Source organism: Mastigoproctus giganteus, chromosome 13 (assembly GCF_048544385.1).
Source record: "Mastigoproctus giganteus isolate SK-2022 chromosome 13, ASM4854438v1, whole genome shotgun sequence".
Classification (NCBI taxonomy): domain Eukaryota; kingdom Metazoa; phylum Arthropoda; class Arachnida; order Uropygi; family Thelyphonidae; genus Mastigoproctus; species Mastigoproctus giganteus.
Window position 1 is genome coordinate 132,490,941 of NC_143587.1, and position 23,879 is coordinate 132,514,819.

The window sequence follows — 23,879 nt, forward strand, 5'->3', positions numbered from 1 at the left end:
TTGATTTCCTATATCTAGGTGACTTTGACATTAAGATAAATTTAAAATCAATTACTGAGAGTGATAGTCGAGGAAAGATATATTTTCACTGGACATGGATGAGTAGACTTCAGTTAACTTGGAAAAAAGAGACCTTTGTCGATTTGAACGTTTATTATTGAAGCCTCGTACCTTTATAAATAAATAGCCTTATCACGGTACGTACTTCAGACGCATGGAATTGATAATCTATGTACTCTTGAAATATTATAGAAATATTAAGATTTCCTTCCACGCCAATAAATTCAAATGTCTTTTTTACTGTATTCAGTTGAATTGAGTTAGATTATATAGAGTTTATTTGGAAAAGAAATAAAGGGAAGAAAGACATTTTATGCAAATGAATTTCCGATGACTTTTTTTGGTGTTGATTTCTTTTGTCGTGGACATCTACATACTGAATTTATTTTCGTATTTGGATAACATATTTGATCTCCTTTCGCTAATCTTTACTATACAAAAAAAGGACAATTCAAAAAAATAAATGAAACGTAAAGACAATTTTCATATTAAATACTGATAACAATTCACAACGCTGATGTCATCATTGAACACAAAAAGTTGGAGAGTAAGAGTACAGTGGACAGTAGCCATAATGAAGATATAATCACTGAAAATGTACAAGAAGATAAGCTAAAAAAACTGTGATAAATAAATGATTAGGCATTTGTAGATCTGTATATTTGTAGAACTGTAAATCGTCACTTTCTCCTAAAGATCTACATTGGTCTTTAACGAGGAATTGCGTACTCGCCATTAATTATTACATAAACCATCAAATTGCATGAAATTTATCATTTACACAAACGCGTTTTTTATTGGAGTTAAATTTCCATGTAAATCGGTTACCGGCTCTGATTTTTTTAATATTACAAATATATGTTTTCATTCTTTTTAAATCTATTTCAGATGCACTCTGCATCAAACGTTCCCCTTCCACTCTTATGTGGAAATTACTTATTGTGTCTTTCTTGTCGGAAATATCAATAAGAACTGTTTTTGTCAGAAAATAATCTTTAAAATATTGCAACTGATACTGTTATTCGATGTGAATTTTACATAATACACGTTATATTCAACGTCACCTAAGAGTGGAAGGGAAATACGAAATTTCAATTTAATAAAAGGGTATGAAAAATATCAAACTCAAACGAAACGTAACGCATATATGAAAGAATAAACTGAAAAAGATATATTTCAAAGAATCCTACGTTCCTCAAACTTTATATTATGGTGAAAACATCGGATGCAATATATGGTAAAAGCACCAAAACAATAACATCTTTCTGATCTAAAGTGGCACGCGATTCCAAATAAAAGTTTCGCTTGTTTCTTGTTGAGACTACCTAAAGAAGATTTGACATCGAAAATGTATTTCCTCTGTCTCAACGAATTCATGTAAGCGAATTCAAACAAGCAGTTCCCTACAAAAGATTCGGTTTAAGGAAATTCCATCACCTTGCCAGCATAACAACAATGAAGTTGAAGTATCTGGAAAATATCAATAAATTGCATCTTTTCTATAAAATGTTGAACTTATAAAAATAAATATCCGATTATTTTCTGCTTTTGATATGAATTCGCCTTTTTCCTACTGTTTACTAAAGTGTTATCAATGTTATTGATGCTGGATTGGCAGATGCAGTGCCATATTAAGAAAGAAAGGACGTACTGTGGACGCTACATTTCCCGTCTCCATCCCTTTATTATTCTTTATCCAATCAAGGCCAAAAGCATGCGCAGCGGGTTTCTTCTGCTGTTCTCTTTTCTTCTTATGATGTCTGAAAAAAGCGTTCTAAGGTTTTATTTATTTTTTTAAATAAATAAAGGTTTAAGGGTTTTTTGACATTCAGGGTATCGTTTATTATGATGTTGTTAAAAATGTTCAGATGGTAGTCTTAGAATTCATGGATCTTCTTGCAGTCTGATATAGAAATATATATGCAACTGAAGCAGGCAAGTTGACCAAAGTTGCACCATGCGCAGAGCCAGTACAGATTAGCCTCCACATGATTAGTCACCATGAACCAAGTCAGACACTCCAGATGATCCAAATCGTGAGAGAAATGCCGCAGAAGGATACTAGATGACTTGACACCATGAACCAAATCTTCACACAGATTACATCAATCAGTGCCATGAATCAAATCTTCAAACAGAAACATCATAGGCAATGTAAGCATGACATAAGGAGCCATTGTGCCCTCGAACAGACATGATATATTCGAGCATCTGTGGAGTCAGTTTCTCTGCCGTTCATGATTTGATTGAGGCAAAAAGTTCACAAAAAATGCACCAACTGTTTGAAAATGGTGGATGCTTTCGCCCCCATGACCATATCCTGGCTCACATTCATAAAATGTCTCTGCTCCCTTCAGTCATAAAATTTTAACTCGAGGAATATCGCGTAGTATTTCTTCTTCCATATTCACCTGACCTTGCCTTATATGATTTTTTCAATTCTTCAATTTTAACATGAAGCTGAAAGGATGAATATTTTAACATTCCAATCACCAACATAATAGAGCGACATTATGTTGGATGATTGAAATATCAGAATATAAATATGTGAGCCGGTTCAGTCCCTCGTTTGGACTGAACCGGCTCACATTGAAACTTCTAGTTCCTTCCACTTCTGGGAGCTACCCTGGAAATATTTGAGAGTGAGCTGGTTCATATTGCGCCACAATTTTATGTGAACGGGATTTCGTCACTTGATTAAATATCAAGATCAATTTCGATAATTATTGATAAGTTTACAACTACTTCTTTTTGGTACTGATCAAATCATTGTTATACTGAACTTTTAAAAAATACTTGATGCTGCAATCCAATATGAAAATTCCACGTCGTAATGAGGTAATGGCTGACCTTCGAAACTTCTGTATATACAGTACTTAAAATTCATTTTTTATTGAATCATACTAGTTTTTAACAGTCAATTTCCTTCAGTTCAGGCCCTTGTAATGGTGGCAAAGATAAACAAACCCAGCGCCAAAATAAATATATAAGCAATACGAATAACAACAATACTGTTTTTATGAATTTTTAACAAACACTTCTGAAATGTCACGAATTCACTCTGGCTCAGCAAAAATCCTTTAAAAATTGACGTGCACAGTTTTGACACAGTATATAAAGTATTAAAAAATAAAATAAAAAAGTGTGCATTGAACTGAGAGTATAATACATTTCTTAACAGAAATGGATTTCTATTTCTTCTTGGTATCTAACTGTCCTATTTCAGAAAAGTTAGATACTATGCCATAACTCAATTTTAGTGAGCTGAGAAGATGCAGAAATCTCGGGGCTTGAATATAAAAAGGTAAGCAGCAGCCGTTATCAATCCACTGCAGGATGGACCCATCCTCAACAATTTTGAGGGAAATGGACCATAATCTGCCACGCTGGTCCAGTGCAGATTGGCAATCGACGGTATTCAGTAGTCAAGGGCTTGAACCCCCGGTCTAACTCAAAGAGCGTGTGCTACTGAACTCCCGCTCCTGACCACTTGGCTACAGCAGACGAGTTCCGCCTGTATTTTTGACGTTGTACCCACAGAGTAAAGGAATTTTCACGGATGACACGCAGCAGTAGGCATGTTCTTTAATATTTTTGTAGGAAAGTCTATAATGGTGGTCTGACACAAATATTATATGCTGAGACTTCAGAATTTGCTAAACTTTATTCATGTTTCAGACTTATTGCAGAAATCAGGCACCCGAGATATGTCATATACCTCGGATACATCATGTGCATCATGATATACAAATTCATTCTTAACGGCTTGACGTTTTGTTGTCTTTCAGCATTGTGTCGTAACTTGTGGATGTTTCCTACAGATGAAGAACTACAGGGTAATCCAGAGGTAGACAGAACGTTTTTAGGTAAGATATTATCCCAATTATTTTGCGTTACTTTTACTTCCCTCAGTTTATTCTTCCATTCTGAAACAGCATAAGATTACATTCTTCTCTAATTGAGTACAATTTATTATTAAATATTTATAAAAAATGAATTAGCCTCATTCATAATTTTCTAATTTTGATTCTTTCTCAGTTCCTAAGTACGCAGAGGGCAATATACAAATGGGCTCACTCCAACTCCACTTTTGTACACTGTGATGATTATAGATCATTATAAGTGGCCAGAAATGTGTGTAATATTATGTTTGTGCAGTGTGTGTTCTTTAGTTGTTTCTGGCCATTTTGTCACCAGGCAGGCGATCGCCTTTAAAGCCTGCCCACTGTCCGTCTACACCACGGGTAGGTGGGCCACAACTGCGCATGAACCATGGCCAACCTCAACAGTCCAAAGCGAGTTTGGAACCATTCAAAAGAACCTTCGTACCAACAGCGCACACACACAGGACAGCAGGAAGAAGAAAATAGATAAAGTAAAAAAAAAAAAAATTAATTATAATTCTTTATCCATGTCTTTGTCCACGTCTGTATCCAGTGCTGCCCAAAGTAGTCCACAAGGAGAAAAGGTGTACAGTCAAACAGCAGTAGTATGTCATCCATAAACGAGATCTGCAAGGCAGTGTGCGGGGGAAGGAATTAATAAAAATATTATTCCTTTTTTTTTGTTGTGTTTTGACTTCCACCCTACTGAAGTCACAATCCCACTGCACAAACGCATATCTGACTGAAATTCACAGAAATTCTGGATTCTAGAGTGTGTAAAGCGGATGTTAGCAGAATATTAAAGATACAGATTTATTTACAAAAATTTACAATCTTTAATGAACATTATATGCAACATTTACATAAAAAAACCAAACTACATGTATGCATATCAATTTCTATATATATAAACTGTACTACAGTACACTACACTACAATCTCGCTCATTAACAATTCTAAATTTACAAATTATTAACATATTTTTGTATCTGTTGTATTTTACTAAATATGAATCCTCGATGATTGCTCAACCATTCTCTTACATTACCAATTTTTATTACTTACATCAGTAAAACTCATTTCAACTCTTATTACTCTTTTGCGCATTTGATTCTAGCCTTTAACACATGAAATATACTACAACTGGTATCCTCTTACTTCAGTAATGTTCACTATAAATCCCACATTCTACCTTAATTACTCTCTAGTTATCATCTTGATCATCCCCTTTACTACCCTTAAGTTATTTCATAATCATTAACATTCATAAAAAATTGTCTCAACCTTAGTAACTAACTTGCCTAATACAATAGGAATGATCTTTTTTTTTTTTTAAAGGACTATCACTCAATTCCTTACAGAGCTAGGTTATGAGTCCTTGAGATCAGGATTCGAGAAAAAAACCCGGAACAGACGTATGTTCCGGAACGACTGCGACTTCCAATTTACTTGCTTTCAGGCTTCCTTCGCGGCAGACAGGTTTTCTTCCATTTCTTGGGCACACTGCCTTCCGATGCCGGACAAGACTTTCTTTCTCTCGCGTTTTTTTTTTTTTTTCACATAAAAAATATGACCTTTCATGTTTGCCGGTCACCTCCAAAATACTCAGTTTCGTGTTCATACCTTCTCTGCTAAATATATTGAACTTCCCCAAATATCAATCACCCTGACGCCGTTTCCTTTTTACGCGAACATTGGACGTTCACTCGTTTCCTGTTTAGTTCCTAACGGTGGCTTAAATCAAAAGAGACTCTTCATAATCCAGTTTCACGGTCCTATTGTTCCTACCCTCAGAACCCTTTCTCACCTGTACGCAAATGGCAGCCCTTCTCTAGTGCTGACCACTGTCCCTCTTTGCTCTCATATATTATTCGAAATTACTTGTTTCCATTTAGCCGCTGTTTAACATATACGTCTATAACTTTCCCATCCCCAAATCCAGTGTTTCTTCAACTTTAACCTTATTTACATTCAAACTAAATATCCAATCTTAATACTTACTATTTTTAAACTAAATGCTCCCTTTCCATTGCCCTGCCTGGATTTATTTTAGCAAAACAGATATTTCTATTTTATTTAGAAGATTTATATCTTACACTCCTCATATCCAGGAGACAAGTTTGCACTCCAACATGATAACCATCCAGTTCCGCTTTGAATGCAGTCAGTCTCATTGCCTTTGCCACGTTGGGAGGTGACTTACTCCAGTATTTGACAATCCGCTGCTCATAAATTAACTTCATTTGATCCAGCCTTCTGTTATTCCCTGAAATTTTATATTCTATCCCCTGATTCTTGTCTCGCCTGCAAGGGAGAGTTTAAATCAGCAGAAGACCTTTACCGTCTCCTACAACAGAATACAGGGCAGACGTCTGGAACACAAATTCACGGTCGTCCAATAGGATTATCACCCCAGGATGGTCAATATATCTGATTCTAAAAGAGAGACGAAGTACCACCTAAATTGATGTAGACAGCATGGTTCCTGCAGCCAAAAACGATATTTTCTTAAAAATAGTCTGGATTCAGTCTTGAAATATTTTCATAAGGAAATAAAGTGATACACATTCCTATCTGTCTCTCTCTATACCATCAGGGGAAAGGGCACTTTTGTGGTTATGATTTGGTGTAGACTTGATAAACATCTGATACGTCTATATCTTTGAGGGAAATTTACCTTAATTGCTCAAAAATATATGGATGAGTTCCTTGAACCGTTATGTGAGACTTTTGAGAGGTGTATATATAATTAGATTCTCAATTAGTTTTAATGTAAGATAATTTTGGTAAAGAGAGGATTTAATTAGCCGACGAATTCCTTCAAGGCTAAGATATGCTCAGGATTGAGAGGGTAGCTGGAACTCTGAATCCGTTTGAGCATGCCTTGGATGATTTTCAAAGGAACTTATTGTCTTCATTATTGCTCAGACATCTTCACAAAGACCCCCCCCCCCAGCATGTCCCATTCAAAATTGAAAGGTGATCGTACTGTTCAAGTTGTCTTGAATAGCTATTAATCTTTAGAATAGGGAACTATACACGACTTCTCTGAATATTCTTTGCAAATTAATGATTTCTTTCCATTTTCTAGACTACACAAGAACAGAAGCAGCCTTTTCTATCATTAGCTTCTGTCTGATGGTTATGGGAATTTGTTTCAGTGTGTACACCTTTAAGGAGCCCAGGTACATGTTTAAGAGATTGGCGGCCATAGTTCACTTCATAACTGGTAAGTAATCAATCATTATTTTCAGTCCATTAAAATATCTATTTTTGCTAATAATCGAATAGTTAAGCTCGTGGGACTACCGTAGACTAAACTGTTTCTAGGGAATTATTATTTCAGGATGTTGAATTAAAATCGTCAGAGGAATGAGAATGGTGGACCTGAAGATATAATACATGACTTATATGTGTCTAAAATGTTTATAGAAATATTTGCCATTATCTTAATAAAAAGTCTTCATTTTGTAAATCTTCCATCTATTTTTTTCATAGACAACCTCTTTCTTTTAGGAATATGGACTCGTACTTTGTCTAATGAATTTCACCCCAAGGGTATGCCTGCACTAGGCGTCCATCTAAGAAATTGGATTTCTTTCTCCTCGTGAGGTAGATGCCAAGGAGTAGTGCTGCTTTTAATACCAGTTTCTGTTCGTCTCATATAAACTGGAAAATTTATAAATGGGATGTTCTTACTCATTCTCTCAAATCAAATGATATCCAGTGCAATACGATTTATTTGATCCCACAAGAACACGATAATTCAATTGCTAATTAAGGTAACTTAGCTTTTACAAGGATGCGTCTAAAGTATTCATTATAACTGTAATTTCAGATTAGAATAATTCCAAGATTATTAGTATTCCAGTATACTCATTTGGATATTAATCATTGCTAAACATCAATATATTTCACGTTAATAGTCTAATTTTCCATATCCTTTGACCAAGAATCTCAAAGGAAACTTCCTCAGGAGTAGTACTCATAGTTATAATCTTTTTCTTCTACGTCTTGCGAAAAAGATCTTCTCTGAGGAGAAGACCTTTTGCGGAGGGATCCGATCCACAACAGATCCCTCCACAAAAAATATTATTGGAGCGCATCGAGTAGTATTCCACGAATACTGCGAAATAAAAAGGACTAGACATTATCCCTCTAACACCAAGATCTGTAAAAAAGATTTGAATTATCTACTTGGAGCAGTCGAAGAAATTCGATATGTTTAGTCATCCACGTATCACTTTTGTCATGACAGATGGGAAAACACGGATTGACTAAATTGCAACAAATTCTTCTCGGAGGATAAAATGAATAAATTGGAGTTGAAAATGAAAATGTCCAAATTCAAGCGCGCTGTTTGCTTAGCTCAGAGAAGTTCATTTACTGGTATACTTTTAAAAATAAAACATAAATACTAATAATGGCTTGTTCGTTTACTTTTATATCTTTGTTTCCCTCTGACTTATATATTTTGTCATTAGGCCAAAATCCGAAACAATTTTCTTTTCAATTTTAAATTTTATCTATAAGGCAGTTAAACTAAATATTTCTCTGCGTTCAAAGTTATGTAATCATACTATATATATCTTATTATTATTATATTTTTTTGTAGATTTCAGTACTGACTAGGGGAAAGTTTCTCCCCCTTAAATGAGAAAAAAAATCACATTTTCCGTTTATAAAATGAAGCATGATTATTTGATGAGAGATGGTTAATAAATTATGCCACGATCTCATCTGCAGAATCGTCTTGAGAGGTTCAGAAATCACGCTATTGGATATCATAGATTTTGGCTGTGTCCGTTGCTATTTTCGGGCCCTCCACAAATACGGGCCCTAGGCACATACCGTGTTTTCCTAGGCCTAAAATAGCCCCTGGTTATCAACTGGAATTATCGAGTTTCATAATAGCTACGCTATCTTCCCATTTCCTTTAGCAGCGTTGCTATCAGAAACGCTGCTAAAAGATTAGAACATTTTTATATCAGTTCGTAATGTGTCACGCAAAACAGAAATCAGTTCATTTGTATCTCGTAGTGACAGAATCTATTCTTCCACTCCCTTACACCATCGTGAAAGTTGCCTTCTCATTGCATCGCTTCATTCACGCATTTCGGCACAAGGCGCGTGCGAAAACTCCTATCCCAAGATAGAGGAAACTGTAATTGCGGTGTGATCTGCCGGTGTCATGAACGAACGATGAGAGCGGCAGTACGTAGCACGCTCGAAGTACAGCTTTCGGGGTTTTCTCCTAATCATTCTGGTTTATTTATAGCAACTGTCGCGTTACCTGGCAACACAATCGGTCCCGAACACGCTGGAAACCGAAGCCCTGCACTTGCAGGAAGTATTGTTTATTATTCATCCCCACCTGCGTCATAGCACAGGTCTATAAGTTTCGTCCAATGACACACGTGGAAATCTGTCCACTTATGGTTACCGAAACACATTTTGATGATTGAGAACTGATTGCACGGCACCCATTCTGAATTTAGGAGTATCAGAAAACAACAAGATTTGTGGAGATTTCCGGAGAATAATTAGGGCCATTACTCCAAATGGTATCCAGTAGCAGCACACTCATATAATAGTTACAATCACGCAGATAGCCATTTCATTATGAATAGGATTTTCCTTTCTTTTGTTATTTTAGCATTTTGTTTTTATTTTTCCCTTCCTTGATAGTAAATTGTATTGCGATCAGTACCGATCCAGTTAGACTTTGAATTTCCCTGAGCCCTTGGCCCACCAGAGAACTTATTCCAATGACAAACAAGCCGTTGAATAAGGGAACGTTTTCTAAAATCCGGTCTATAATTCTCTGAAGATTGAATTACTGTGCCTGCTTCTATTTTAACTTAATATTGTAGAAATTTTACCTTCTTTCATTTTATTGCCGCCGTGAGCCTTATAAACCACAATTAGATCCCTTCTAAAGTATCAAGTTTCTTAGCTATGCAGGCCAGATATTCGAAGTGTCTCCTCTTATAGTTGCCTTTTGCCTATCTCATCTGGAGCCTTTGGACTTTTTAAAGAAGCATCTTTTTTTTAGGCGTGGCTTGGACACAGTTTTCCTTGTATAATCTTAAATTCTGTTTATAACAGCGGAATATAACTTTTACATCTCTATATGCAGCTGTTAACAGAACATAATCTTCCCTCTAATGGTATACTCAATCTTAAGACATCTTAGTGACACTCAATTTTTGGAGAAAAAAAGTCGAAAGGTGGTCGAAAGTGCCTGACCGCTCTTGCATTTGTATCCCACAAATTAGTTTAGGTTATTCTACGAACCCAGAGAAGCAGAAAAATGTCACTACTGTAATCGTAAGAAATATTGCTTTATAAGGAATTACAGTACACTGCACCACAAAAACAGCAAGGAGTGGACGCATCTGTTCGGCGGCAAGTTGACTCCATTTTCAAGGCGTTGGGGCACGTTTATCAGAGGTCCCACATGTTTCACACGATAACAGCTGTTCCTCGCTAACTTGCAATGCCTTCATCGGGCATGAGGGGTCCATGGCTTCGTAATATAATATTACCTGATGTTACCGCATGCGTGATGAAACTGGAATTCATCAAGCTAGTAGTCTATTTATAGGTCACTGATATCCAGTACCATTGATCCGTTGTATACTGCATACCTGTTTTACCTTTATATGCAAGGAGTAATATTTCGCAACGGAGTCATCTATTACAGTAAATAAAACTCCAGTTAAGAGAATTGTTGGTAATCATACTTTGAATTAATTATCGCAGTCCACAGTTGCACGGATTTGAGCCAACTTTGCCTTTCAGTTCGCAGTCTTCAGGCTCCTTTTGCCATTGACTACTCGGGTCGAATATTTTGAGCATGCTCAATTTTTCAGCAATCAACCATCGCTGAATACATCTGTGATACTACTGCGAATGAATACACCCGAATGGCTTAAGTTGACATAACATTCACACCAAATGACTCCACTGGTGTTGCAAATTCAGATGGGAATCAAAATTTACTCTTGCCTTGCATTACTAACGGAAATTTCTCTTTCAACCTGCACACGAGTAAATAGTTTGAAAGAAACATTTATTTGATAATAAATTGTTCACTGAGTCCCCTAATATTTCCAGATGATCTCTCTTATGAAAAGAAAACAAGCATTCCCAACAATTCCATAATACATCTTTCTGAGACTGGTATACGTATCTGATTTAAAATAACTTTGTTTAAAAATTTCTTTTTCATATATTACTGATAAGCAATTACTTCCTGTTATTAAAGACATTATTATTGCAGCAGGCAATCTCTTGGAACGCAATTTGTAAATAATTTTCTTTTTAATTCTCAACATCAAAGAAATTATATAATGACTTAAATTTTTCTCCTAAGAATTCACGGAACCGTGAATTTTTGATCTGCTTGCTTCATTTAATATTTCAATTAAATTCCACCTTAGGGAGTTATCAGCTTCCTCCTCTTGAATAACGTTTGCTTATTTTCTTCTGTTTATCTTATTTTATGGAAAATAAAAAAAAAGTTTGACAGTTTTATTAATTCTGTTTAATGAGGTAAATCGTTCATGAATTCATTTACCACCTCATTATAAGGTGAATTCAGAAGGCATTTTTTCTAACTGCATGCTTTCAAAATATTAATTGCTAATGTCTGAACGTCATTATTGATTCCATTTTCTAATTTGGTTAGATACTGAAAAATGGGGGAGGGGAGAAATTAATGCAACTTCTGCTTAAGCACTTAAAGTTTCACTTGTGAAATAGAACTGACTGTCTTCACTCATTTGCTTTTCTGTCTCCTTGATAATTTTTGAACATCATTTTAAGGTTATGCGTATTGAAAAGCCAAAATAACTCACTTTGAGTTATTCCTGGATTTTCGATTTAACTCGTTGCCCCATATAACTTCATCCTTGCTGAAGTTTGATTGGCTAACTTTAGCCCCTGAGTGAAGAGGCTTCTAAGAATATCGATGGATCTCTATAAAAATTATAAATTCATTAAAATGTTGCCAAAAAGCTCCCTCACTGTTTCTCTTAATAGCAGCCCTGAAAGTTCGAAAGTATAAAAGTTCTTTTTCTGGTAATAGAGCAGGGCTTTGATCCTTTACCATAATCGTCACCAAACTTTCAACCTTTTGCACTGAGAAGTGAGTTTGTTGGAAGAATAAATAATCGCATTCAGAAGACTGGAGGAATTCCTAAACTCTGTTCACTGGGGCTGCAGTTAGCTGATTTCACCCGGAGGATTTGCCCAATTATTCAGGTTTTTCTGACAACACAGCCTTCAAATCCAAGCCAATCCCAATCTTCTAGTTTGGAATTGGGATCTTCAAGTTCTTAACTATTCTAAGAAATTACCTTATACAGCAGCAAAAATTTAGGGATAGTCGTAATTTAATATGAAAATTGAAAGAGCATATTGAATGATATTAATCAATCCTTAAATTTTCTTATTTTTCTCGGCTTGATGCCTTCTTGAAAGTTAGGTTTTTCTTTAATCTTAAGGGAAATCAAAGAGACAGACCTTCTAGTACCAACCTGATTATTTCCTATTACCGTTTCTCTCAATGTCACCGAAGTTAATGACCCCAGTTACAAACCAGGCGAGTTCATCCACTTTAATACTAAATTAATTGCATAATTTCAAATATGCATGTTGCATTTAAATGAAGATCCCAATTTGGAATTGGGATCTTCAAGCAGCAAAAATGAAAACGGAATCTGGAATTTTGTTACCTAGTTCTCATTCAAAATAATAATAATTGCATGTTATGATTATTTCTTTATAAAACAGCGATGAACAGCAGCAGTAGTATTTTTTGTTTTGTTTTCCTTTAATTGCAAGTCTTATTTTATTTCTGGCACAGAGCTTGAAAAAACCGTCCATAGGTATTTTCTCTAAACTAGAAGGCGAGTCAGATTTTGGTTCTCAAGATTAGATCCGTTTTACTCAAGGGAAACTTAGAATTATAGAGAGAGCATTGATTTTCTTATCTCCAATCGGAATGCTTTCTTTGGACTGTGAGAAGACTACTTTTCTTCTGATAAGCTGCGGGAAAGGCTCACGGACTGCAGCGATAATTTCTTATCGCTGCAGTAATTTCTTTCTTAATTAATTTCTTTCTTATCTAATCTCTTGAATGTTACCAGTATAGTACGTTAATTACAATGGGATGGATGTTAATGCAGTGGCGGCAAAGGACAACAGTTTTTATCTACTCCATTCGGAGTATTTCTGATATTAGTTGATTGGTTGGTTGTTATTGGGTTTTAGGAGCATCGACGACTAAGGCCATGTTGCCCCGTGTACATTGTCTGTAAAAAAATTGCGCGTGTTCTGAGATCGATTTTTTGTTTACTGAACGTTGGTTAATCAACCATCGTTGAGAAATACCAATTTCCGGCAGGAAAAAACCATGAAATCCTCGGCCGAGACCGACTATCTCAGCAACGTTTTGAAAAAGATCCATAAAATTTCCTCCCCTCATTGAAGTGTTTCGAACTCAGGTCTTTTCCACGCGGTGTGGGGAACACGCGATTCTACCAACTGTGCAACCCACTAGGGCTGGTATTACTTTAAATTTATTGTATCAGACTCTCCTACAAGCTGAACAGTAATGAATAGAATTCATGCTTATATTCCAGAAGTATTTGCATTATGCATCATTTCTTGTTGGAAATGAAACTTGTGGTACTTTAAAGGTATTGAAGTTCATCCTCTGGTTGTTGCAATTCGCACAATTAAGTTTCATCCGAATAAAATACATTTCAGGATATTACGTTCAATAATTCAACATTTCTTGAAATGTGTGCTTCTGAAAATATAATTAACCAATAAATCCAAATGCCTAACATAATTTCTCTTTCGTTCTTGATTTCTCTTAATAAAACAATCATATTGCTGCAGAAAGTAATGAGGTCATTAAGCATAGTAATTTCTCTATCATCAGCATCGCTTCGTATAACGTATATTTTTTTTCTGTAAAAGCATTCGTTGTTCTCTAAGGATATAATCAAACTTTCGGATTCTAAGAGATAAAGGAACATTTATTACAATTACCCCTTGAAGATATAACAGTCAGAGTTTCATGTGCAGCAGGAGGAAACTGGAAGAAAAGTTGGATTGGCCAGCCCAGAGTGCTAATCTTAACCCTATCGAGCATCTTTGGGATGTATTGAATCGTCGGGTACGTGAACGTCGAGATTGCCAAAGAACAAGGCCGAACTTGTGGCTGCGTTAAAGACCGAGTGGAAGAACATATCGCCTGACATTTATAAAAAGCTGGTTGAGAGTTCGAAGAATACGTGATGAAGGTATTTAGGTATTTCTGTTCTTGTAATAGCGTTTTTAGGAGCATCAGCGACGAAGACCACATTGCATCGTACATACTGTCTGTAAATTGCATGTGCTCCGAGGTCAATAATCTGTTTGCTGGCAAACAAAACAGAGTTCCCTGGAGAAAAAACCATGCTAGGCTCGCCTGAGACTGATTGATTAGCTCTGCCACTTGTGAAAAAGGCCCATAAAAGTGTCGACAATTATCGTCGGGACTCGAACTCAAGTCTTTTACATTGTTGGGAGGAACACGACCCTACCAACTGTACTAAACACGAAGTATGTGTTAAGTTGAATTCCTTGCAAGAATTACTCATATCTAAAAATATTTATTTTTACACTACAAGAAGTAAAATGACACAGCCATGAAATGAACAAAAATATCATTATATATATTCAAATATCAATTTCCACTCGCATTCTAAAAGTATGAAGCATAAAATGTTTTTGGAACTGTTTAGAATGGGCAATTCTATCGTTGTTAGTGTGGATAAAAGGCAGAAATTTGCCAGGTTCTTCATATGCATATTGAGGAACCTGGATGCAAAAGATATTCATTGTTGATGAACTTCTCAGAAGACATCCTTTAGTACATTATATGAAAATAAAAGAGAGAAAAATAATTATAAATGCATTTTATGAACAAAACCAGCAAAAATTCAGTTAGTCTTATCGAATTATAACAAAGCTCAAACAACTTTACCCCAAATAGCGGGCATCAAAGAGGTGAGGCGTATTTAACTTAGGAAATCCGTTTATATCAAACCCCAATTTTTCCTGAAGTGGTCTCATATGGCTTTATTCGGTTATTGGGTGTACATACGATGCTAACAACGTCCTCCGATTTCCAATGCTGCAAATAACAAAACCATTTAAAAAAACACGCTCAATTTACAGAAGTACACAGCAAGCCGAAAGAAACAAACAAGAAAGCAGCTATCGCATAAAATTATTATTATGCACTGAAACAGAACATATGTTCTCACAAACAGAGCTCATGTTTAGAACTCAATAGAACTCATGTTTCAGAGCAATGTCAGCAATTGCCCTTGTCCTGAAAGCAAAATTTTCCTTATTCATCTGGCCAATAAGTTACTGGGAGGCACACTCCCAAAGGAACGAACCTCCCAGCATTCGTCTGCGGCACGAGCAGCTGCACAGGGCAGTAGGATGGACATCTGACGAAGCCTACCTCCCCTCCAGGAAAGCAAGGAAGAAGAGAACCCAGGAAGAGAAATTGGGGGAAGGGAGTCGCATATAAAAAGGCGAAGGGAAAGAGGAAACATACAGGGGCGTGAGTAGATTGCGAAATCACTAGTGAGTAAAGAACTCTATAGAAGGGATGATAGCGAAAAGTGAGGAAAACAGGGGAGTTAGACAGCTTCAAGAAAAAGGAAAAAGAAGGGAGTGGCCAAGTGACTCCAAACTCCGCAATCCTACCCTAGAAAGGGGTTAATAAGGACTGGGTCAAAGGCTTAATCCCACGCTTGGAAAACACGGCGTCAGCTGTCTAGTCCGGGATACAGTCCTGGTAGGTTAGTTTATTACTGATGTATACTCCCACCTAAAAGTTTCGGATCGTAGCGTATGGCAACATTTTTCGTTTGTTTTTTTTTTTTAATTAGCTATATTTTTTATATTAAAGTAAGGTTTAATTTAATAAACAACACACTACAAACTATTTTAAAATTTTTATTTTATTAAGCATTCAAAAATTTATTGAAGTGATCAATATTAACAACTATACTGATACCAAAATACCCTCCACGATATTTTCTCAATGCCTTACACAGACGTGCATTCTGGTGATTAATTTAATTTTATAAAAGTCTTGACTACCGTTATTCCAAGAGATCTGCAAGCGATTTCATAAATTTTGTGAAGACGGGCAGACTTCATGGACTTGACGATCCAGATGATAATCCCATAAACGCGCAATTGGGCAACACCAAAATTTGCAATACGACTCCTGCTAGAAACTAAGAGAAGTTTAAGGGATAGTAGAAAGTGTAAGTGAAGTGGTTAAACAGGTAAAGGAATTTGCAAAACCTAGTGCAAAAATGAACTGGGACTGAGGGGAAAAAAAATATATATACAAGTAAATAAATAACACTATTCAGATATGGGAGAGCAATTTTTCAAGAGTTCGAATCAGAGGATGGCAAATATGCATAATCTGAATATAGTAGATGAAAAGATGATACATAGCCAGGAAATTCATCAGGGGACTGCTCCTGACCATGTATCGAGCACAGCGTTTCCAAACTTGTCTGTAGTATTAGAAAAAAAAAAAGGGGCGGGGGACAAATATGCAACCTTTTATCGTAATACTAGTAGACAAGGTAGTCCCTACGCAGTGTAAAAAATGTAAATTAAAATATATACAAATTTACAAAAGTGTAATGTGGAAAAAAAATATACAGATGTATGTGAAGTGTATAAAAAGTATAGACAAGCAAATGGTAAATTCTAAGGGAGGGGAAGGACAGAAAAGATGTTCAAAAGAAGGCGAAAATAGCGATAGGAATTAGGATAGACGGAACGTTCGTATCACCCTCGTAGGTAATACGATGGTGATACGAACGCTCCGTCTATCCCAATTCCATTTACCATTACTATCCTAATTTACTATTTCCTATACCATTTGTTTGTCTATACTTTTTATACACTTCACATACATCTATATATTTTTTTCCACATTACACTTTTGTAAATTTGTATATGTTTGTATTTATTTATTTGAATTTACATTTTTTAAACTGCGTCGGGACTACCTTGTCTACTAGTATTACGATAAAAGGCTGCATATTTGCCATCCCTGATCCGACTTCTTGCTAAAATTGCCCTCCCATATCTGACTATAGTGTTATTTATTTATTTACTTGTATATATATATATTTTTTTCTCAGTCCCAGTTCATTATTGCACTAGGTTTTTCAAATTCTTTTGTTTAACCACTACTTCACTTTTACTTTCTACTATCCCTTAAACTTCTCTTAATTTACTAAGAGAAGTTTAAGTGCACCTTGTGTACTTTTCATTTCCATTTTCACAGACACTTTATTTATTCTACAAACAACACATTAATTATATATGAATATATATATGATAGTTATTATAATAATATAATTATAAGAACGTACCTATTTATAATGAAATAAATACATAAAAATAGATTCAAGTAATTTAAACCCAAATTTTCCAAAAAGTACAGAAATATTGCGCTATGTTCAAGAATGTTTGTCTAGTCTTATTTTCTTAAAATTCCTTCAATTTTGACAATGTCATGCAGTCCAGAAAAACAAAAGCAACCCCAATCATGAAGGAACCTCCACCATACTTGACTGTAGGCACCGAACAATATGGCACCTTTTTTTTGTTGTTTTTTTTCAAGTTTTGTTGATCATCTCACATAAATTTTACGCTTGGATCCAAGAATTTCAAATTGGATTCGCCCGTCCACAGTATATATTTCCACCCTTCAATTCTCCAACGTTGATGGCTCTTAGCCCAAGCCAATTGTTTCTTTCGATTTTCCGGTTTTATTAAAGGTTTTCAGATCGCTACACGACTATGGATCCCTGTTTTTTTAAGAAGTTTTACAGTGGGCATAGACACGGAAGTTTCTCTGTAACTATTGAAATCAGCTGGGATTTCAGATGCAGTAACTCATCGAATGCATTTAGAAAGCAGTGCTATGATTCTGGAACTCGTCGCTTTCCCATTTCTTACTGGGTGCCTGACGCCATTTTCCAGCACAACGCAGGGGTTTTCTCTGAATGGTCAGCCAGCAAGGTTCCCCTGGATTTCTTCCTCATCGAGCCAAGCGCAAACGGTTATTGGGAAATACCGCAAGAGGCTATTCGACACCTGTACTACCCAACGCCGAGCTCAGTGTATTGGCAGATACGATGGATATGGATCATATTGATCTCTCCATTATAATCAATATTTTATGTCATTAAATATGCTCGCGCACAGACATTAGCGTCTGAAACTTTTATAATGGGTTCTTCAACATTCCTTGGCTATCAATGCTCCAAGTATCCTCTCTATATATATATTCCTGTTCCTTCAGGACACTGGAATTTCAATGTCAAGGACTGCATCTTTGTTTCGTTTAATGGAATTTAGTTGGTCAAATTCTGATATCGTGTGTACCTAAATATAAATTTTATCAGTGTTCAGGCGTAAGCCAACATCTGCGTAATAATTGTTTGTATATGCGTAACGATAAATAGCGAGCGACCATATTAGAAACTGTGTTGCCTATGAGCATATAAGCGAATTTTGAAAAAGAGGAAAAAAGGGCAGCAAATTTTACAAGTTTCATTCATTATAAATGAACATTGCTCCATTATGTCATCGGGAGCTTTGAATGGTTTAATTAGAACGAATAAAAAAATTATGCTTATGGGTTTCTGTTAACCTTGTAGAAACCTGTGAGAGAAGCCGATAAAATATCTTTCCGGACTATCCAGAATCCTCTCACACTGTACTACAAACAGCGACCATATCCACTATATTAGCATCGATGACCATTTGCATTGACACCATTTCTTATGGCCTTTCCTGCTGTTCATGAGAAAATTCTGTTTTACAATTCTATACAATGAATGGTTAGAAAAATAATACCATTCGCATGTAGCTAGAGAATAACCTTTGTAAGGCGATCCCTAAAGCGAAGGATATAACCTTGAAAAGGACGTTCAGATCGGCATTCAATTTCCTGTTTCCCCTACTGAAGCAGAAGTTAATTCCTTAAGAAAACAGCAGCGTCGACAGCTCCTCATTATGTGACTGCTGTATCTCTGAAGTCACTTCGTTTATAAGCAGACATGGGATAATGTATTAGCAACCAGAAAGGAGAAAGCGAAAATGTAAAAGCGTGTACTGCAGTAGAAATTAATGTGTCTAAATTTCACTTGTTTGTAAAACTGGCAATAAACATATGTTCAAAAAAACTCGTTTTAAGCGACTTCCCAACTACTAGATGGTCCCACTAAATCAGCCTTTGTAAACTTTTTCCACAAACGTGAAAACATACTTATGAAAAGTTATTTTCATGAAAAAGTGTGTGCAACAAAGAAAGAGTATAAAAATTAGATTCGTCCGGACTCAGCTATTTAATTTATTTGTTTTTCGTATATTTAGGTATTTACAATACTTTAGCTCTATCACAAAACGTTGTAAAAAGTTTTCTTTACATTTTACAATCCATATATTCTAGTGTATCTTCAGTGAATCCCAGGACAGATTCTCACAGGAGTAATTAAAGTAAAAAAAAAGGTAAATTGCATCCATTATCAACCCACTGCAGGATGGAAGCCTCAACAATCCAGTGCAGGTTGGCAGAATCGACCGTATTCAGCAGTCAAGGACTTGAATCCCGGTCTACTCAAAGAGCGTGTGCTACTGCGCTCACGCTTGACCACTCGGTTACGGAGGTCGCTTAGTAGCAGCCCATAAATGGAGATAGTTTTTCCACTATCACGAAGACACATGAATGCGAACTTCTTGATCCATCCAAGCATCAATGTCCAAAGTTTAATTGTTCTTCTAGTTAATTATTTCTTCATGTATCTAAATTTAAACTTCTAGACTTTTAAAGTCGAGATTTTTAGTTGAAAATAAAAGTAAGACCTTTCTGATTCAGCAGTACACACTCAGATTCTCCAAACTTTCGTACCAAAATTATTAATAGAAATTCCTAAAGGAATACCATTTAAAACTGCTATAGTCTATAAACTCTCAATATTTATTTTTTTGCAAGGGTCAAAATAATCTTGTAAAAATATAAACTGAGGGTTTTTAGGAGATTTTCTCTTTCTTATATTTAAAAAAAAGAAAACTTAATTAGCAATCTAATTCAAACAATAAAATATTCAGTCCTTTCGTCATAGTCCTGTATTAATTACTTTCAAGAAATGTTTTCAGAGCGTATTTTTTAAAGAAAATTAAGTTTTCTTTTAAACAGCTTATGATGGAGGATTCCCTGCGGTTATTAACCATATTCTTCAATAGAAATTGCGTTGCTAATGGTTCATATTGAACTGAGTAATCTTATAACAATAATAACCACGGTAAATCGAAGCTTATAAAATGCAAGATAAAGATAAAAAGTAAATGGGCATTTTCTGATCTTATCTTTAAATTCGGTCGCTGTAATCAGTTATTACTGCACCCTGTACCTTTTACATAGATAACAGCTGCTTCAATTCTTTTCGTATATCTTTTCTATGCAATACTAGAGCTGTATCAAGACCCGACTTGTGTTTGTGTTTCTAAGTAACTTCTTTTTTTTCTTTCTCTTCCTCTTCCTCCTCTGTAGCCGCCGTCGTGCTGGTCGTCATAGAAGTGCTGACAAATTCGGTTAAGTACGCAGAGCATGCCCTTCATGCGCGTCACCCGAAAGGCTCCCAGTGGTCCTTCGGCTTCTCTTTCGTCATAGCTTGGATGACCTTCATAGTGTTTGGGATTGCTGGAGGTGTTTTTCTCTTCTGCTCGAGGAAAAGGAAAGGCGACAAAGCCGGCTCTGAGTACCGGGCTAGAGAGGATCAACCGAACATCTTGGGGCGAATATAGTGAGCAGCTACAGCTAAGCAACATGGTGGAAGAAAGAGTCAAACTCCGCTTAAGGAGAAACGATAGCCCATCCTCTCCTAGTCATTCTCCTTGCAAAGTGTTCACTGCCGAAAAGAGAAGTACATAGAGAAAAATCATTAGTCTATTCTCTTCCGTACACGTCACTACGGGATCGTATTCCAGTATGTAAGATAACACTCACCTAAACGTCTCCGATTTCGTAAAACCCAAGACTCGTCATTTGCCTTTCTCTCACGCGGACTACATAAGCACGATGGGGAGAGTCGGAGTTTCTGGTATACATTACACTCTAACAAGCCCATTGACATCTCTATTTTACCTCCGATAAATTGTGCTTACTGTGAAAGATGACAGTCGTACATTTTTTCCTATTAAATGTTTAAATTTCGACGATCCATTTTTGCTATGCACCTTACACACACAGAGATTAACTTAGTCAGTTTCGATTGTATATTTGAGTCACTATTTGCCTTTAAGTAGATTAGAATATTTTTAGGAAACCTCACATTGTGATGTGTTTTTTTAAAGGCAACTTAAGCCTAATAAGGATAAGACCTCGCACGGTGCTAATGAAGACATCTTGGTGCACACCACCGCTGAATTCCATGTGGTAAACATGGCGCTTCTGTAGTTTTTAACATATCATTATTACCATAATTCATTTTGAGATATAATTCTTCCCATTACGATTCACTCTAAATAATCTCTCTACTTTAGTTCGTCATTTTCCATCGTAATAACGTAGATCAAAATTAGCGATCTACTAATGCATTCTCTATAAAGTTCCAAGACAGTACAAGACTATTTTTAGATATATCTTTCGAGTAGTAATTCTGTCACTTCTTTCTCTTCGATGCCTTACATGGTGGCTTTAAGTGTGGTGATGGTTTTTACAACTTCCTTTAACACGAACGTATGGACTTTAATTGCTCGTAACAGAGTGGAAGTGGATAACTGAAATAAATCGCGCAAGAAACATCATAATCCAGTTAAAATTTCGTTTTTAATTTATCTAATATCGTGAAAGCAATATTTCTTTCAAAGTTGCTCCAAGGTCATTTTTTTTTTCAGGGACTACACCAATCACCGTTATGTTATATAAAGTTGATCAACAACATGAAAACCACATTTTTATATTGTGGCTGTTATAAGTGTGATAACCGCCATTATGGAGATAAATTGTTCCATTATCTATTTAAAAGTCTCATGCTTTGCGAGACTTTGCATCTGTTACTTCTTATGTTTTGTTTTCTCTGTTTCTAGCAATGGTTTATAGTATAAGAAGTATATTCAGCATAATTAGTCAGAAATGCTGTTCTACCGCATAACCAAAGCTACTATGAGTACATAAATGTCGATAGTCTGGAGATTCTTGCCCTGAAATGTATATTTAACCCAATTTCCTTCTTTTCTGCTTTCTGTAATGTTTTCTTTAATTCTGCCTGGAAATCTCTTCCGTTTTCATTTCACTGCCTAAAGCCACTTTATCGTTGATTCTGTTCGTCAAAATACATGAGTGATTCTCAAGAATAAATTAATTTTGATATGTAGAATCAGAATTTAATATGGTTCTCTGCAGAGACAAGAAAAACCGCCATGATAGCAAATGGTAAACACGTTGATTGGCTCCTCTGTGAAATCACGAGTCCGTACCCATTTCATTTCCTTAAAACATTTCATTTTAACTGAGTTTACAACCTTTTGTCTTTTATGAATCAAACTCTAATTTGCCCTTTTTTCACACACCTGTGAAGCTAATTAAATCAAGTATTGCCTTCCAGGAACATTAAAAATATTGAGGGCACAAGTCCTTGTAGCATTATTAATGGGTAGGATCAAAATGTTAAATTCTTTGTTTTCTTTCATGATTATTTTTGCACATGGAGTTCCCTTGCCCAGCTATAATAATAATAACTAATTTTTATTATAATAGAATTACGAAGAAGAATTAGTAAGTAGCTTCTAGGTATATATTTAATTAATTGAAATTCAGTATATTATAGGGCTATTTCAATAATAACGAGCATGTTGACTCGTCTCAGAAGAACTCAGTCGGTTTCAACCGTGTGGTTAGTGATGAGACAACACCAAGATATATGTTTCGTTTTTTTTTTATTTAGATTGATACAGGAACGTGTTCTGTATATCAACCGCGAAAGCATAAATACATTCGCATTGCTCGATTAGAAATATGGATATAGTGAAACAGGAGTACATCAATCTGCTTTTTGCAATATCATAAAAATAACAGCATTATATTGAAACAATAACATAAAATTTAAATATTGTAGTTAAAGTTAAAATGTTAAAAGAGCTTCTTTGTTAAAAATTGTTGTTCAAAAACCCATTAAAAGAATCAGTTTGTAGAAAGAAAAACGATAAAAAAATGGCGAAAAAATAATATATATAGAAGTGATGCCATTTGGCAAACAACCAACTTTTAAAGAATTTTTAAAAATGTACAATTTCTTCTGCTAAGACAGAAATAATTGTGTTTTAATTCTTCGCTAAACATTTGAAGAGACAGCGTCGAGATTTTTCTTACCACAATTTCCTTCTGTATCTGAAATAAACTTATTGTGACATCTTAAAAACACATTGCGATGCTACGAAGTTTTGGCACTTAAGACGTTGAAAAACAAAACGTTAAAATTGTATATTTTAATAGTTTTGTTGTTATTATTAATATCAATAATTATTTTATTAAGATTTTAATGGCTGCGGTTATAATTTTCTGTTATAACGAAATTAAAGTTAAAATAGAATCTATTAAATTCTTATTTATTATTATCTATTAAATTTCCTAAAGAAAAAGCATTGATTTTACTTTTGAATTTTTTTCTTAAGTTTAGCAATTTTATTAAAAAATATACTTAGGTTAGTATTTTGTTGAAAATAGTTTAAACGTTGTGTATATTTGATATTTATGATTAATTTTACTATCTGATAATATCCATGAGAATTACCATTTGACACTACATCTTGAAC

General features: G+C 35.3%; 1 protein-coding gene across 1 annotated transcript in view; it reads left to right on the forward strand.

The window, feature by feature from the left end:
• Positions 1-23,267, forward strand: part of LOC150076446 (voltage-dependent calcium channel gamma-2 subunit-like) — a 112,615-nt gene extending 89,348 nt beyond the window's left edge. The window contains exons 3-5 of the mRNA XM_090387800.1: positions 3,849-3,926; positions 7,036-7,173; positions 20,617-23,267. Of these exons, the coding sequence (XP_090243926.1) occupies positions 3,849-3,926; positions 7,036-7,173; positions 20,617-20,870 (470 nt within the window). The 3' untranslated portion in view covers positions 20,871-23,267. The remainder of the gene's footprint in view (positions 1-3,848; positions 3,927-7,035; positions 7,174-20,616) is intronic.
• The last annotated feature ends 612 nt before the right edge of the window (positions 23,268-23,879 follow it).